Source organism: Sclerotinia sclerotiorum, genomic scaffold, assembly GCF_000146945.2.
Source record: "Sclerotinia sclerotiorum 1980 UF-70 scaffold_6 genomic scaffold, whole genome shotgun sequence".
Lineage (NCBI taxonomy): Eukaryota > Fungi > Ascomycota > Leotiomycetes > Helotiales > Sclerotiniaceae > Sclerotinia > Sclerotinia sclerotiorum.
In genome coordinates this window covers 925-14,359 of record NW_001820830.1, presented here as the reverse complement: position 1 = coordinate 14,359, position 13,435 = coordinate 925, and the positions used below count along the sequence as shown (strand labels likewise).

Genomic DNA, 13,435 nt, shown 5'->3' with positions numbered 1-13,435 from the left:
CCAGATTCACTTGTAGAGATTGTATATGCATAAACGCATCTTCCCCCAAACTCCCAAGGCGGAAAAGTAGATCGGCTGGCCAGAGTCCAAGGGAATTCACCTTCCAAAGGGAGATGACAGCTTCGTTGTATAGCTGAACACATGTACTTAGCAGACCGAGAGCGGGAATAGGAGAGCTTGAAAGACAAATGTCGTTTTGGGGGTCGTAGGGAAGGATTTGATAGGTATCCTTTAGAGTGCAGCGGTAGGTGACACAGTTGTATTGGGTTTGAAAGGCGTATTCATATATTTCGTCACGAATCTCCCTGGGAATGTCGTTTAACAGATTAAGAGGCTTTCGGACCTGCATTTTGACCCGAAAATTGACGCTGAATGGGATATTTGGGTAGAAATTGAGAGCTGGGGCTCGCAGGAACTTTAGATGTGAGGGTACAGAGATTGGCGGTTTAGATATAAGTATTATATTGGCGCATGTTGAAATTGAAGTAGGCACACTGGGAAAAGATAAAGTGACATACTACGCATAGAAGTTACATGCATGTGCAGGAGATGTCAGTGTTAAATCGCAGCCTCATTGTGCATCACTGATTCCGCGGCTGAAGAAGCTGTGGTCCGCGCCGGTAACCCGCATTTTGTATATTCTCCGATGATCTTCACATGGGTTTGCTCGGAAGCGTGAATTACTCGTATCTTTCAAGACCTGTTACGCTGCGGAATTTGACATTATTGAAGATGATCTAAAATTAGGAACCTCGGATGATCGTGACGATTTGGCTGTAATGAATAAATTGAACCTAGTTTTCAAAATGTGACTAAGTCTCAACTCGAAAGCTTTGGATGTTCTAGAACTATTCATCAAGCAGGCCCGATTTCTTCAGCATTTCTTTATCCTACGTCCGGGTATAATTTTAATCTCTCCATCTCTTGGGTCAAGCTTGAATTCTTCGACAGTCTGCTTTCCTTCTTTCAAACACAGCACTCCATCCACATATAAACGTCCGCCGAATTCATTATGAATTACATATAACAGATTCCTTGTATCTGCCGTATCAATCAGCATCTCAGCCAACCATTTCCTCTTTGCCCAAGGAGACAATCGAGGCCAACTAGTATTTATCATCCAAGTCCGAGGTTCCTTGTCTGCCGAAGGAATACCGGGGTACTCCTGATATAGCCTCCCATCGACTATTTCTCCATTCTCCCTTAGATCAAGGATATCCTCGAACTCCTCTACCGTTTGTGGCCGTTCCTTATTCGCCTTGATCGTAATACCATGCAGATTTTGCAAAGACCCTGCCGTTGATGCCAGACTCCTGCAGATCCATCCTAATTCATCCCAGTCCATAACCTCCAATTGTATAAGTATATGCCATCGTGCTGTTTCGCCAAACATCGAGTATATTTTTTCGAGTTTGTATTCCAATTGGGTAGACTCCCGCAGGCTCAATCCTTTGTGCTCCCAAATCACATCCTTGCATTCTCTATGTATTTGTTTGCATGTTCGAAGTATAGAAAGTGATTGCGCGACCTCTATAGACCATGGCAAGAACGTAATGACACCATCCGGGCTTCCCAGAATGTAAGTGTAGATTGAGTCGCGGATCTCTCGTGGTAGTGTTTGGAGGAACGGAGGAGGCATGTCGATAAATGCAAGATGCAGTTTATATGCCGTTATTGTACGAGAAGCTGCAGTCGCCTAACAGTGCTTTGGTTGACAGAGGATACCCTGTATATTCAGAAGTTGCCTTCAGAGCCACCTTGGCCAGATTCTCAAAGCACTCCTCGCCCGGACTCATTCAAATCCTCCAAAATGGGGAGTTTCAAGGTCGCGAAGACTTTTTGAACCTAAGACCGTAATCAAAATTGGACTTTTTTCAGACAATGATGAATGAATTCTATCTGCAGCCATGCAGCCAAAATATTTTGAAAGTTATGGTTGTAGCCGCCACAGAATGCGCTAAGCCAAGTAAAAAAGATTTCGAGGACGGAATGATAGTTCTTCTCTTAATGTAAAAGTCCATAGAGAATATGTATGGAATAAAAACCTACCTACCTAGATACCTGAGATACAAATTGATTGTTGTTGCCTAATCTGTACATCTTGCTGCTATCATGAATGTTTCTGCCTTTTGCTTTATGAATGAATGATTAAGAAAGACGCCAAACTCCGACAGGAATGTCAATATGATAGATGCGAATGCAGTGTGACTGTTCTAAGCTTTGTGCGCTAGATGAATTGTTGATCTAATGATATACTGTGATGTGATGTCCTGTGATGCATTTTCCGGCGCCATCCCGAAAACCACTTTACGCGTCAAAACACGCATTGACCTTAAGACGCGTCGCGAATTCAACCTACTGATTCATAAGTTTTCGTTCCTCCATCAACCAACTTATTCAAATTTTGTACCAAGTGATCAATACCTTCGCTTTTTGCAATTTTCACCTTCCTCACATTCGCAACTTTGCTTGTATAGTTCTTGCCTTGCTTTTTTGGGTTATTCTTGCATCTTGTCAAAAATACAATCATGCCTTCGGCGATTAAAAGAAGGAAGGTCGCGGCGACTACCTCGAAGAGTGCAACGACTACCAAGATTCAAGCATTGAGTTCCTTTGCTACAATTTCAAAAGCAAGTACGAAGAGGGGATTGAAGTCAATTGCTGATAAGACTAAACAAGTCGAACTGGTATCAGTTACTGGATTGGATAAACCTTCAATAAATTTACGGAAGAGGAAATTGGATACGGAGGAGGAATCAAGTATCTTTGAAAAGGCAACAACTGAGAAAGATGTTAAAGTAGCTTCACAGCAATTGATGCTTCCAGCAAAAGTTCCAAAGACACCGCACAAACCTATCAAAACATCCTCAATCACCACCGATACCCCAACCAAAGGCGCGCGTACCCTCCTCGATCGCCTCCTCCTACAAACTCCAAAAAGACCTGTACAGAAAAGACCTTCTTTCTCGTCTTTAAGCTCCATCTATTCGAGTTCTGGCTCAGAAAAGTTAGCACTTACTCTTGCAATACCACAAACTTGTGTCGATGGAAAGGAGGAGGAAGGAGAAACAAAAGAGGATCTTAAAGAATCCATTCCTGCCGAACTCATCGACATCATAAATCTACACGCTGCTCTTCTCACAGCACTTACACTCCATTGCGCCCACAATGGATCTAATGCGCCCGCAGACTTACGTAATCTCTGCCCAGACGTCGCCCGAGCATGGGGAAAACGGAAGGTTATCTTGGACGACATCCGCCAGGCTCTTGGTATCCTAAACTCGCACATCAACGGCAGCACAGAAAATAAGAATCTGTCTACCATTACTCTTTCGGATTATGGATTCGGGAAGATATGTGTGGAAATTGAACCCGGGAATGGAGGTGGAAAGGGCAACAATCTACGGCCAATTGATGAAGAGACACTTAATGGCATATTTACTCAAAAATTAATGGTACAATGGGAGTCGAAGGAGGATGATGTCACAGTTGAGGTATTTATGAAGGAATTACCACTAGAGCCAATCACACCTTGTTCTTCACTCTCGAAAATGACACCCCTCCTGGCCAAAGGACAGCGTCGACTCGAAGATATGAAAGCAGGGATTGTCGCAAAAAAAGACCTCAGAAGAACAAAGTCATCACCAGCTCTTATCGGAGCTGCAACTTCCAAGTCCACTTCCACGTCTGCTTCAACTTTTGCCGACAAGAAACCCACTCTTCTCGAGCGTCTTCGCGCCAAACAACTCAGGCAATCTCTCCTTCCCCAAGCTCCTTCTCCCGGACAAGTAGCTCGGAAAGCAGCTTTATCAAGAATGGAAGAGGTGGTTAAGGTTCTCAGTATCGTCAGTACATCAGGATCAGCTGGTCAACAGAGAATTTCCTTCACAATGCCGACTCTAATTGGAAAATTGAAGGATTCATTTAAGACTCCTTTATCGAAAGATGAGGCAATCACCGTTGTGAAACTATTAGCAGATGAAATCGCGCCGGAATGGGTCCAGTTGGCGAACATGGGAAAGATGGAAGCGGTGGTCTTTGATAGAGAGAGGAGAGTTGAGGAGGAGAGTGTGAGGGAAAGGGTAAAAAGAGCTCAAGGTACTTGAACTTATTGTTGTGTGGGATATTTAGGACGAGGGTTTTGAATGAGTGCTGAGTACTGTATATTTTATTTCAAGAAGATACCCCTGTTTTTGTATAAATTAGATGCGAAATATGCTATGGTATAACGGATTTGTATGGCTGGTCAGATCATACGGGATACAGGACAATGGAATACAGGACGAGGGAATAAGGAACACGAAGAAAGAAAAGGGTATGGAATAGACAGGTTAGCGCAACAAATAGTTGCTCAATGTATTTTTCTTCCTCGATGTTAGTGGTTGCATGAACAGCTAGACTTCTTTTTGTCTTCCCGTACTTATGTTGTCCTGCAACCCCATAAAGCACTTGCGTCGGTTTCCGTTCTTTGTGCTAAGTGAACGGTTAATTAATATCGATCATGAACGGAATCTGCCCCGCAGTGCCCGCAACATGGAGATTTTTAAGTTTGAACAGACAAGAAAGTAATCGTCTCATAAAGAGCCAGTTAGGTGAAGGCATATTCAACACTCTATCAAGAACAAACATGGACAGAGGGACATGGACGTGTTGAAAAAATGGGAGATAAATTCTCTATTGTGTAAAATACCATTCGCCTGACACAATAATATTAAGATACAATGCAACGATACTTATTTTTTATAGATCTAATGCTTTCATTTATTCCTTCATGCATCTCGTCTATTCATAAACTCCATTGCTTAAAGCATCCACCATCCACCAAGTCATCTCATATAACTCCCTTCCTGGACATCGCATCGTCTGCATCTACTATTCGTCAGCCCCACCTGGAGTACCAGTCTTAGGTGTTCCACTCCTCGCACTCGGTGGTCCAGACGTAGGAGGAACAATCTTAATCGTCGTCTTAGCAGGCGCTGCCTTTGGTGCAGGAGCAGGCGTAGCACTCTTCTTTGGACCTCCAAATTTCGAGGCTCCAATATCGTTTCCACGTAACTTGATGCCCAAAACTCGTTCCATATTGTTCAGAACCTTCTGATCCGGCGTTGCGATACCTCTTTCCATGTCATTGACAATTTTGGGGGTCGTGTTGCAAAGTTTGGCAAGATCAGCTTGGGTTTTGATGTTCTTGGCCTTGCGACCATCTTGAATGGCGCGGGCGACTTCTGGACCGACAGTCTTTGGCTTAATGATTTCATCAGAACGGTCGACTTTTGTGAGATGTTGACCTTCCCCCGATGAGCCCTATTGGTAAAGTAGATTAGCTCACGGCCCAATGTCGCCAGAGGAAAGGTCAATGAGGGGTCGCATGGTGGAGGGGTAAGCATTGATACGCGGATGGATTTGACTTACAGCATTGCCGGAAGCAAATTTCTTCTCAGTGGTAATAGCTCCTCCACTTCGCTTGGCGGCGTTCAATGCAGCTGCACCTCTAATGACAGTCTCCCTGTTTGCGCCAGCTCCTCCACGGACATTCTTTCCAATCTTTGTTACGGACTCCCAGTCTTCCATTTTGATTGATTTGCGTGAGGATATTTAACAAAAGTATTGCCTGAAAGATATAATGACTAGTTGAAAGGCTATTTGAAAAGTTCTTGAAAAGAACTTGAGATAATCGACGGTGATGTTATTGTTATAATTTAGAAGCTGAAGATGGATTGATGACTTTATTTGTTCTATTTGTGGCAATTGGTAGCGCCTTCCTCTCGCCGAATGAATCAGATACAAAAAGAATTTGTTATGTAAGCAGTGCTAAGGCAAAGTTACGTCGACAAAGCGGCGAGAGCCGTAGAAAAGCTGTATCGGGATAAGATGATACGGGCAGTATATCCTTGTACGACTCTCAGACTTTTGATACCTAGGTACTGTCAACCAACTCATTGACCCTCCAAATACGTTTCGAATGTTTTCACACAATCTCAGATGCTAACGCTATTGCTCTTCAATCTTACGATGAGCCCGAGATCATCAAGATAGAAGTTTTCCTCCATATCTTTTCAGGCATCACGTTTAACAATCTATCAGCTAGAATTAATTTACTCCGCCGCTTACGGAAGAAAATGCATCATCAAAGACCTCAATATTGCCTCCCTTGAATTTTCGAATTGAGCCATGGGTATTTCCTATTTTGCATCCACCTCAGTTGCACTCATCGGGCTGTTCGGATCAGTATCCGATATCTCAAATCTCTTCGCTTTTACAATTGTACATAATAGATACCTCCTTTTCCATACATTTCAAAAATATGTCGGTCTATCTACTTTCATCGCTCACACCGGGAGCATGGCTTTCCTGTTTGCACTTCTCCAGATTGTTCGGTATTTCCGAGGACTTGAGGTAGCATCTACAAATTTAGAAGGTCAAGTTCTCAAGCCTATGTTTTTCCCTGCAAACACAAGTCATCTAAGACTGTTTCCAAAGAAACATGGTTTCTCATACTCCTACCTCCTGACCGGCGTACCGGTTGGATGGACGGGATCCTCGGGAGGAATGATTTCAGTCGATGAAAAGAATAATGTATCCCCTTGGTATAAGAGGCTACTATATTTTCAACCTATGAGTCCTTGGTATGTTGTTGATGGAGACGCTTATTTGGATCGAGGTCATGTACCTGGTGGATTGGAGGGTAAATTAAAAAGGTTCCTTCACGATCAGGTAATGTTAACTCTCCATATTTCGAAATCCAATTAACATTATCCAGGGCTTAAATCATGAAGACTATCCGTATGCCTATCTTATGACATCCTCCAGATTTTTGGGGTATCAAAATAATCCCGTCTCGATATGGAATCTCTATTCAAGGAATAAAGAATTGAAAGCTGTTATTCTTGAAGTTAACAATACATTTGACGAGCGTCACACCTATTTTGTCACATCAAAAGATGTAGAGGCTTCTATGATAGAGAAAACAAAAGGGAAGCCACCGAGATTTACAAATACCTGGTCCAAGGAGTTTTATGTTTCGCCCTTCAACTCTCGAAGCGGTTCCTATTCCATCTCTGCATCTGATCCATTTTTTCCATCGCTTTCCGGAAGTAATAATCTCGATCTCACGTTGACTCTCACTTCCACCGAACGTGCATTTTTAGTCGCGAGAATTTTTTCCGATGGCCCTGCACTCGATCCATCCACAATGTCAGTACTTCAAAAGACTCAATTCATTTTATCATGGTGGTGGGTAGGATTTGCTACATTTCCTCGGACACTAGTTCAAGCTTCCATATTATTCTTCAAACGGTCATTACCCTGGGTTTCGCGCCCAGAGCCATTGAAAGTGACACTTTCAAGACATGCCGATGCAACTCAGAAAACTCTCGAGGTATTGTTTAGGCAATACCTTCAACATCTTATTGAGACGGCGGATCAACCTCTGATTCTGAAGTACCGACCTGCCGGGCTCCTAGATAATAAAGTAGAAATGATGTATTCGCCCTCAGCCCAAATGTCTCCACAATTAGCGGAACCTATCGAAATATCAGTTTTTACACCGATTTTCTATACTCAGTTCGTCAAATATATTGATTCCATCCAAGCTCTTGAAATGGAATCAAAGAATGAGATCATATCTATCTCGAATGCTGATCTTCTATGGGCACTACCCACCCAGCTAGGTTTGCAGCCTGGTATGCGACCCGAAGATTATGGTTCGTCAGATATCAACACCTTTTCCTCCATGTTCTTCCGAATAATCTATTCTACTCGTATCCTACCACGCCTCGAATCTAGTGGCAGTGTCTTTTCGATTTTTGACAAATACATTCTTAAGGAAACCGATCATGCCACCCCGTCGCTATACCAGCGGATGTTGTTTAAGATGTGGCTCAGTGATTGGGTTGCTTTTGGATGGATAGATTTGTTGGAATTCCAATGGTGGCTAATAAAATCTGGAGTTTCTTGGTGGGTAGCGGGAAAGTTATGCTTGGTGAAGGAGTGAATAGAATCTAAGAGCTTCGTTAGAACAGGATGTTGAGAATAGATGACGCGTTAGATGCGGAAGAGATGGCAAATACTAAGATCCGGTATGTATATAGATAACAGCCCTCACAGATCGAATAGAAATGAAGAAGTGTTTTGCTTCTGTCTGTGGAATCAGGTGATAGGGATTGAGGTCGGCAACTTTCATTTGTGCATTTTTTGTGATGAAGACATAATAATCTATGTCACTATTCCATATGATCATTTGCATGAGCATTTGATTACAGACCTAGAATTATCATAAATCACTCATATGACCGCATAAAAGGTACCTACTTAAACAAAAAGGGCCGGGGATAGATGACATCGGCCGATACATTGGATACGGGAGTGCTTAAAACGAACCAATCCTGTTGATGAATGATGAATTTGGCAGCACTCAAAGGCTCCTGCTGTCCAAATTCAGTATGCAAAAAGAAAACTTTCCTCGTGGAAATGACAATTAAACCTGTGGCTGAGGGAAAAGCATCTGGGCAATGATGGGAAGCGATCGCATTCTACGAGTATGTTCGGGTTTGCCTGGGATGAAAGAAATGCTAAGTTTGCCGTCACCCGAGAATATGTCTCTCCACGGCCAAGCAAGGGGTCCGGCTAATTATGTGTCGCAAAAAGAAAGCAGCAAAGATTTCCCAATACCTTCTATTGGTGGAAACTCCTGAGAGTGAGAAGAAACAATTGCCCTTGATTTCCACGCGTGCGCAGCCATAAACGCCTCAAAAAAGAAAAAGTATCGAAGTGAAGAGTGAAGGGTGAAGGGTGAAGGGTGAAAATTCCTCATTATGCCTTTTTCCTACCAACTTTCCGGTCAGAGGAAACATTCACGAATTAATCGAGTATTCCACTCAACAGTGTACTCAGAACACTACCATCCCAAAAATCTCAATTTCACCATCCGATCCAATAATTCCATACAAATCCTGTTCTTAACCTCATTAATCCTCTTCGCTGTCTTCGTTGCCGTCCCGTCAAAGGCTCGGTCGAAGGTACCATTCTCAATTCCAACACTAGAGACCTTTCATTTCATACCCATCTCACGTCCAAATCTCAATGCATTTATGCAACAATCTGAAGTAATATATCAGCGAGGAGTGGCGAAAAGAAGAGAGATTAGACGTGCTTTTCCAGATCGAGGGTTCTTTCCTGCCAAGGATGCAAACACTTTCAAGGAAACTCCATGGAGTATTTGGGATCTAGTGACCCCGAGTTATGGTTGTCCCTGGGAAATGGAGAGACTTGGTAGGCTTGGGGAAGGAGGTTGGTGGATTTGTGGGATTAGTAAATTTGTGGAAGGGAAAAAGCCTTGCGTGGTTTATAGTTTTGGCAGGTGGTGAATCCTGTGATCAAAAGGTCAAAGTTTTTTAATGACTCAAAATAAAAATAGATGTAGGAAATGACTCCTCATTCGAAGCCGAAATACTTGGTCGAATAAATTGTGAAGTTTGGGGTTATGATCAGCACGTACCAGGTTTTAATTTTGGTCTGGAAGTAAATGAAGAAATGAGAGGAAGGGCGCATTTTGAGAGAAATGGAGCAAATGGAGCTACGGATGAAGGGAATCGGCTTTTTACCATTCAAGAATTTATGAAGAGGAATGGGCATGATTATATGTGAGCCTCTCCATATCCATGTTTTGATCCTTATCAAATTCTTTTTACCCCTTTACCTTTACAGAAAAGAGGAAAGACTCATGCTCGAGATTTCGGTAAAACAATGACATCCTGAAAACGGATATAGAATATTCGGAATATAATAATCTCTCTTCTCTAAACGGCCACACACTTCCTTGAGGAGCAGGTGCACTTTCGTCTCCTGATGCAACAAGACCGGAATTTCCCATTGGTCAAATATTGGTGGAAATGCATATTTTTGAGTGGCAAGGTATTACTGCAAGTGTTTTTCTGGACTGGTGGGAAAGTATGGAATTTAGGGGGTTGAGGGATCTGCATAGAGAGATTGACACGGTCGCACCAGGCATGGGTGTTGAGGGAGGGGGAGTTAAGTTGTGTAGTGTGAGTATTCATTTCCGTTGACAGATTGAATATGATGCGCTAACATGAGGAATTCTACTTAGTATACGTTGTTAAATGTGCAGGATTCGAGAAATAGACTTTATCATAGGTGAAATGCTGTTAGGTGGACAAGAGATATGTCTCGAGAAACGATTTGGAAGAGGTTCATGGTTCTTATCAGTGGAAAGAAAGTCTTTTGTATGGGCGTCATATGGTTTTACAGATGTGAATTTGAGAAGAATAAATATAGGTATGATACTACAATAGTTTCAATCAATACTTGCACAAATAAGTCTTGCAATTAGCACCTAGTATTGATCTCACGATATGTTGGAACTTGAGATACTTGATGGCTTATGGACGAGAAAGATTGATATTTCTAGCAGGAATGTTGCCATATGTATTCTAAAATTTCCCGCATGGAAACATAATACATCTGTTACATTTCACAGGGATCGGCGTCAAACATATACTTATCAACGTATCTGCCTGAGGGAAACTCATCCCTTGTCTATTCCCAGCATCACCATACTACTTTCGAACACTCCTACATTCGCAAAACTATGCTGTAGGGCTGGGCATCTTGCAATTTTTAGTGGCCGACGCCAAATTCTTCATATTCTGCACAATCCCACCTGCAAAATCTTTCTTCAATTTTACAACCGTTGCATTGCTTCCGGCGACATCGCATGCCGTCAAGCTCATGGTTAGATTAAACTCTTCCTGCTGCGCCGTCGCGACAGTAGCCAAACCAGGTATTGCCGCATTTCCTGTCGGAGCTATCTTTTGGTTGTTTTCTCGAATTGCAATTCCTTTCTTAACAAACTTCAAAAGTGAGGACTTTGCTGCGTCAAACATTGAGGAATTGAGGGGTGATTCCTGAAGGACTTTCCCCACAGCTTTTACGGCTGCCTGCTCCTTACGCTGGTCTGCAATATTTGAATTGATTCCGGATGCGAGGGCCTGGACTTCTGGAGAGCACGGGGTGGCTGTTCCGGTAGATATGGCAACGCGGGTCATTGTAATAGAAGGTTGAAACTTGGCAGCACCCATTGGCAATGTTCATTACTTGATGGGAAGATAAGCCGTAAAGCTCAGTGGCTAGGGTGGACGGTTTAGGTTGTATGGGAGTGGCTAAAATAGAGGCACTGGCCAAGAGGAAGACAAAGAAAGTGCTTCGGATTGAGGTTGGCATCTTTGGAGAATTTTTATTTCCTTTTTGAAAAATGGAAAGGGGTGTAAGACTTTGAGGAAAGGGTCAAATTTCGTCTTGGCTAATACCAGCCTGCTGGTATAATTGAGGGAAGTGATGATTGTGAAGAATAAGAGTATGAAAAGTTGGGTATGATGAGATAATATAATAATTTTGTAGACCCGCGCTGTGAAGAAATTTCAGATGTTGAAACACGGTGGATGAGACAAACTTTAAATTGGACGTCATAAACTTGATGATTGAACTGATGAGAAACACTCGTTCACAGGTTGCGTGACATTGATCTTGACTTGAGCTAGGAATCATGTAAGAATTTGTTATTCGACTTGGAAATTCTTTTTTTGCTGCAAAACTCCAATTTCCCCCATACGAAAAAAAATGATGAACCCATTTCGTTTACTTCACCACTTCATGGTTCAGCAATGCAGTACAGCGGGTGTTGGGACTCATGAAACGATCGGAAGACCAAAAGAATACCGCAAGAATAGGGTCAAAGACGAGGAAAGCAAGCTTCTCTCGATTGGGTGATGGTCAAAATCCTTAGGAAGTCCTTTTAGGAGAATCTCGTTTTCCCTAATATTTTGGTCTAATGCCTGAATTCGGCGTCCAAGATATGTGCGCAATGCCCCGCGACATCCCCGCCAAGAAAGCTTCTTCTAGCGATGACCACTTATCAAGAGTCGAAAAACAAATCCGAAAGTATTTCGTTGAGTAATTCGCGACATAACGTGCCTCCAACTTGTTCTTGGGAAAGTTTATGCTTCGGTTACAATAGCTTCCAATGAAATCTTTAATCTTTTGATACGACTGACGTTCGTTTGACCCCGCTAAATCACTCACTACACAACCTGTAATCACAGAGCTTAGGCCGGCACCCCACATCAATCGCGGAGTGTCAACCACAACGCTTTCAAAGAACAAGAACGAATAAGCATTTCAGTGTCGAAAATCCAGCATGGCATATGCGGATGATTGCGAAACATGTTTTCAGGGAAGAGATGAGAATGAGGAGATCACGTAGAGTCGGAAGCTGCAAATGAGAAAATTGGTGAGTATCGATTTGGGCTGACTATCACACAAATACCGAGTAGATAAGGGACTGACCCGATTAACGGATGTCGCAGCAGGATTATTCTTAGTTTCTGTCAACCACGACTCTCGAACATCATCTATATATAATTGCTAGTAGAAGAAGTTTGCCACTACGAGGGTACTTACTGTCACCAAAGAACATTATTAATCTTACAACCATTGAGCTCACTGCGCGGGGTCCACGGAAGGAAACATGAGGTGATGAAGGACCGAATTTCCGCCACCTAGGAGTACTTGAGTTCTTTCCTGTAAACTATAACCTACAACACGTTGTTTCCATTTGCGGGGCGTATTGCCTTTGCTGAAACTACTGCATGACGGCCATTGCGGTTCCAAATATCCAACGATTGATACCGAGGATATTCCACCTCGGGATGATCACCGAGAAATCTGATGAGTGTTTTCGAACATGGCTTTATTGAAGAGTGACATGATGTATCTTGTATCTAGACGTGGTATGGTATTGTTTCATATGTTAAAATGTTCTTTCTTTCATAAAAGTCAAGTGCCCCCTTCCTCAGCCACCTCTAATCTTGGCTACTTTACCCTATCAAAAATTATGATTTTGATATAACGTGGTTTATCAGTGGGTCGGACACTTTTTCAATATACTTTACTCTCTCACTTCAATACGCGTTTATTCAATAGTTATTAATAGAAATTCATTCAAAAGAAGCACGAATAATCCTGGTTATTGAGGTTATTAAATTGAACAAAAGATTAACGATTCGAAAGATTGTTAATTATTATAGTATGTGTTACGCCGGGTAACAAGAAGACGCTCACGTGTTACCAATATCATGTGACTGACTCAGTGAGGATCAGCAAGCTCAGTACTGAGCCATACTGATCCTACTGATCAGCTAGAACACGAAGGTCTATATAATCAAGATGGATTTCCTTTGTATAGAGCTTCGTGCTCAAGATCAATCATTTAGTATACTCTACTATTAGTTACGAATTGCATATCATTATTGTCATTACTTAAGTCCCTGCTTGACGCCTAGTTATAAACCACCTCGAGAGCCTAGAGCACTTCCACGTGATCTAGACGGCAAACTTCGTAACATTATATACTCGAAATATG

At 42.4% G+C, this 13,435-nt stretch overlaps 8 protein-coding genes across 8 annotated transcripts; 5 read left to right on the top strand and 3 right to left on the bottom strand.

Moving 5' to 3' along the window:
• Window positions 1-874: 874 nt before the first annotated feature.
• Window positions 875-1,639, bottom strand: SS1G_04836 (predicted protein; the record flags this gene model as incomplete). Its single annotated transcript, XM_001593359.1, has 1 exon — window positions 875-1,639. One exon carries the CDS (start codon window positions 1,637-1,639, stop codon window positions 875-877), a length of 765 nt encoding a protein of 254 aa, XP_001593409.1.
• An 889-nt stretch (window positions 1,640-2,528) lies between these two features.
• SS1G_04835 (hypothetical protein) lies at window positions 2,529-4,106 on the top strand (the record flags this gene model as incomplete). The annotated part of the gene is made up of 1 exon (XM_001593358.1): window positions 2,529-4,106. One exon carries the CDS (start codon window positions 2,529-2,531, stop codon window positions 4,104-4,106), a length of 1,578 nt encoding a protein of 525 aa, XP_001593408.1.
• A 766-nt stretch (window positions 4,107-4,872) lies between these two features.
• SS1G_04834 (hypothetical protein) lies at window positions 4,873-5,571 on the bottom strand (the record flags this gene model as incomplete). The annotated part of the gene is made up of 2 exons (XM_001593357.1): window positions 4,873-5,304; window positions 5,413-5,571. 2 exons carry the CDS (start codon window positions 5,569-5,571, stop codon window positions 4,873-4,875), a joined length of 591 nt encoding a protein of 196 aa, XP_001593407.1.
• A 600-nt stretch (window positions 5,572-6,171) lies between these two features.
• SS1G_04833 (hypothetical protein) lies at window positions 6,172-8,094 on the top strand (the record flags this gene model as incomplete). Its single annotated transcript, XM_001593356.1, has 4 exons — window positions 6,172-6,714; window positions 6,761-7,237; window positions 7,667-7,914; window positions 8,091-8,094. 4 exons carry the CDS (start codon window positions 6,172-6,174, stop codon window positions 8,092-8,094), a joined length of 1,272 nt encoding a protein of 423 aa, XP_001593406.1.
• Window positions 8,095-8,813: 719 nt separating this feature from the next.
• Window positions 8,814-9,645, top strand: SS1G_04832 (predicted protein; the record flags this gene model as incomplete). Its single annotated transcript, XM_001593355.1, has 2 exons — window positions 8,814-9,288; window positions 9,422-9,645. The coding sequence occupies 2 exons, from the start codon at window positions 8,814-8,816 to the stop codon at window positions 9,643-9,645; spliced, it is 699 nt and encodes a 232-aa protein (XP_001593405.1).
• A 245-nt stretch (window positions 9,646-9,890) lies between these two features.
• SS1G_04831 (predicted protein) lies at window positions 9,891-10,140 on the top strand (the record flags this gene model as incomplete). Its single annotated transcript, XM_001593354.1, has 2 exons — window positions 9,891-10,047; window positions 10,106-10,140. The coding sequence occupies 2 exons, from the start codon at window positions 9,891-9,893 to the stop codon at window positions 10,138-10,140; spliced, it is 192 nt and encodes a 63-aa protein (XP_001593404.1).
• Window positions 10,141-10,604: 464 nt separating this feature from the next.
• On the bottom strand, window positions 10,605-11,096 carry SS1G_04830 (hypothetical protein; the record flags this gene model as incomplete). Its single annotated transcript, XM_001593353.1, has 1 exon — window positions 10,605-11,096. The coding sequence occupies one exon, from the start codon at window positions 11,094-11,096 to the stop codon at window positions 10,605-10,607; it is 492 nt and encodes a 163-aa protein (XP_001593403.1).
• Window positions 11,097-12,757: 1,661 nt separating this feature from the next.
• Window positions 12,758-13,198, top strand: SS1G_04829 (predicted protein; the record flags this gene model as incomplete). Its single annotated transcript, XM_001593352.1, has 2 exons — window positions 12,758-12,803; window positions 13,101-13,198. 2 exons carry the CDS (start codon window positions 12,758-12,760, stop codon window positions 13,196-13,198), a joined length of 144 nt encoding a protein of 47 aa, XP_001593402.1.
• Between the last annotated feature and the right edge of the window lie 237 nt (window positions 13,199-13,435).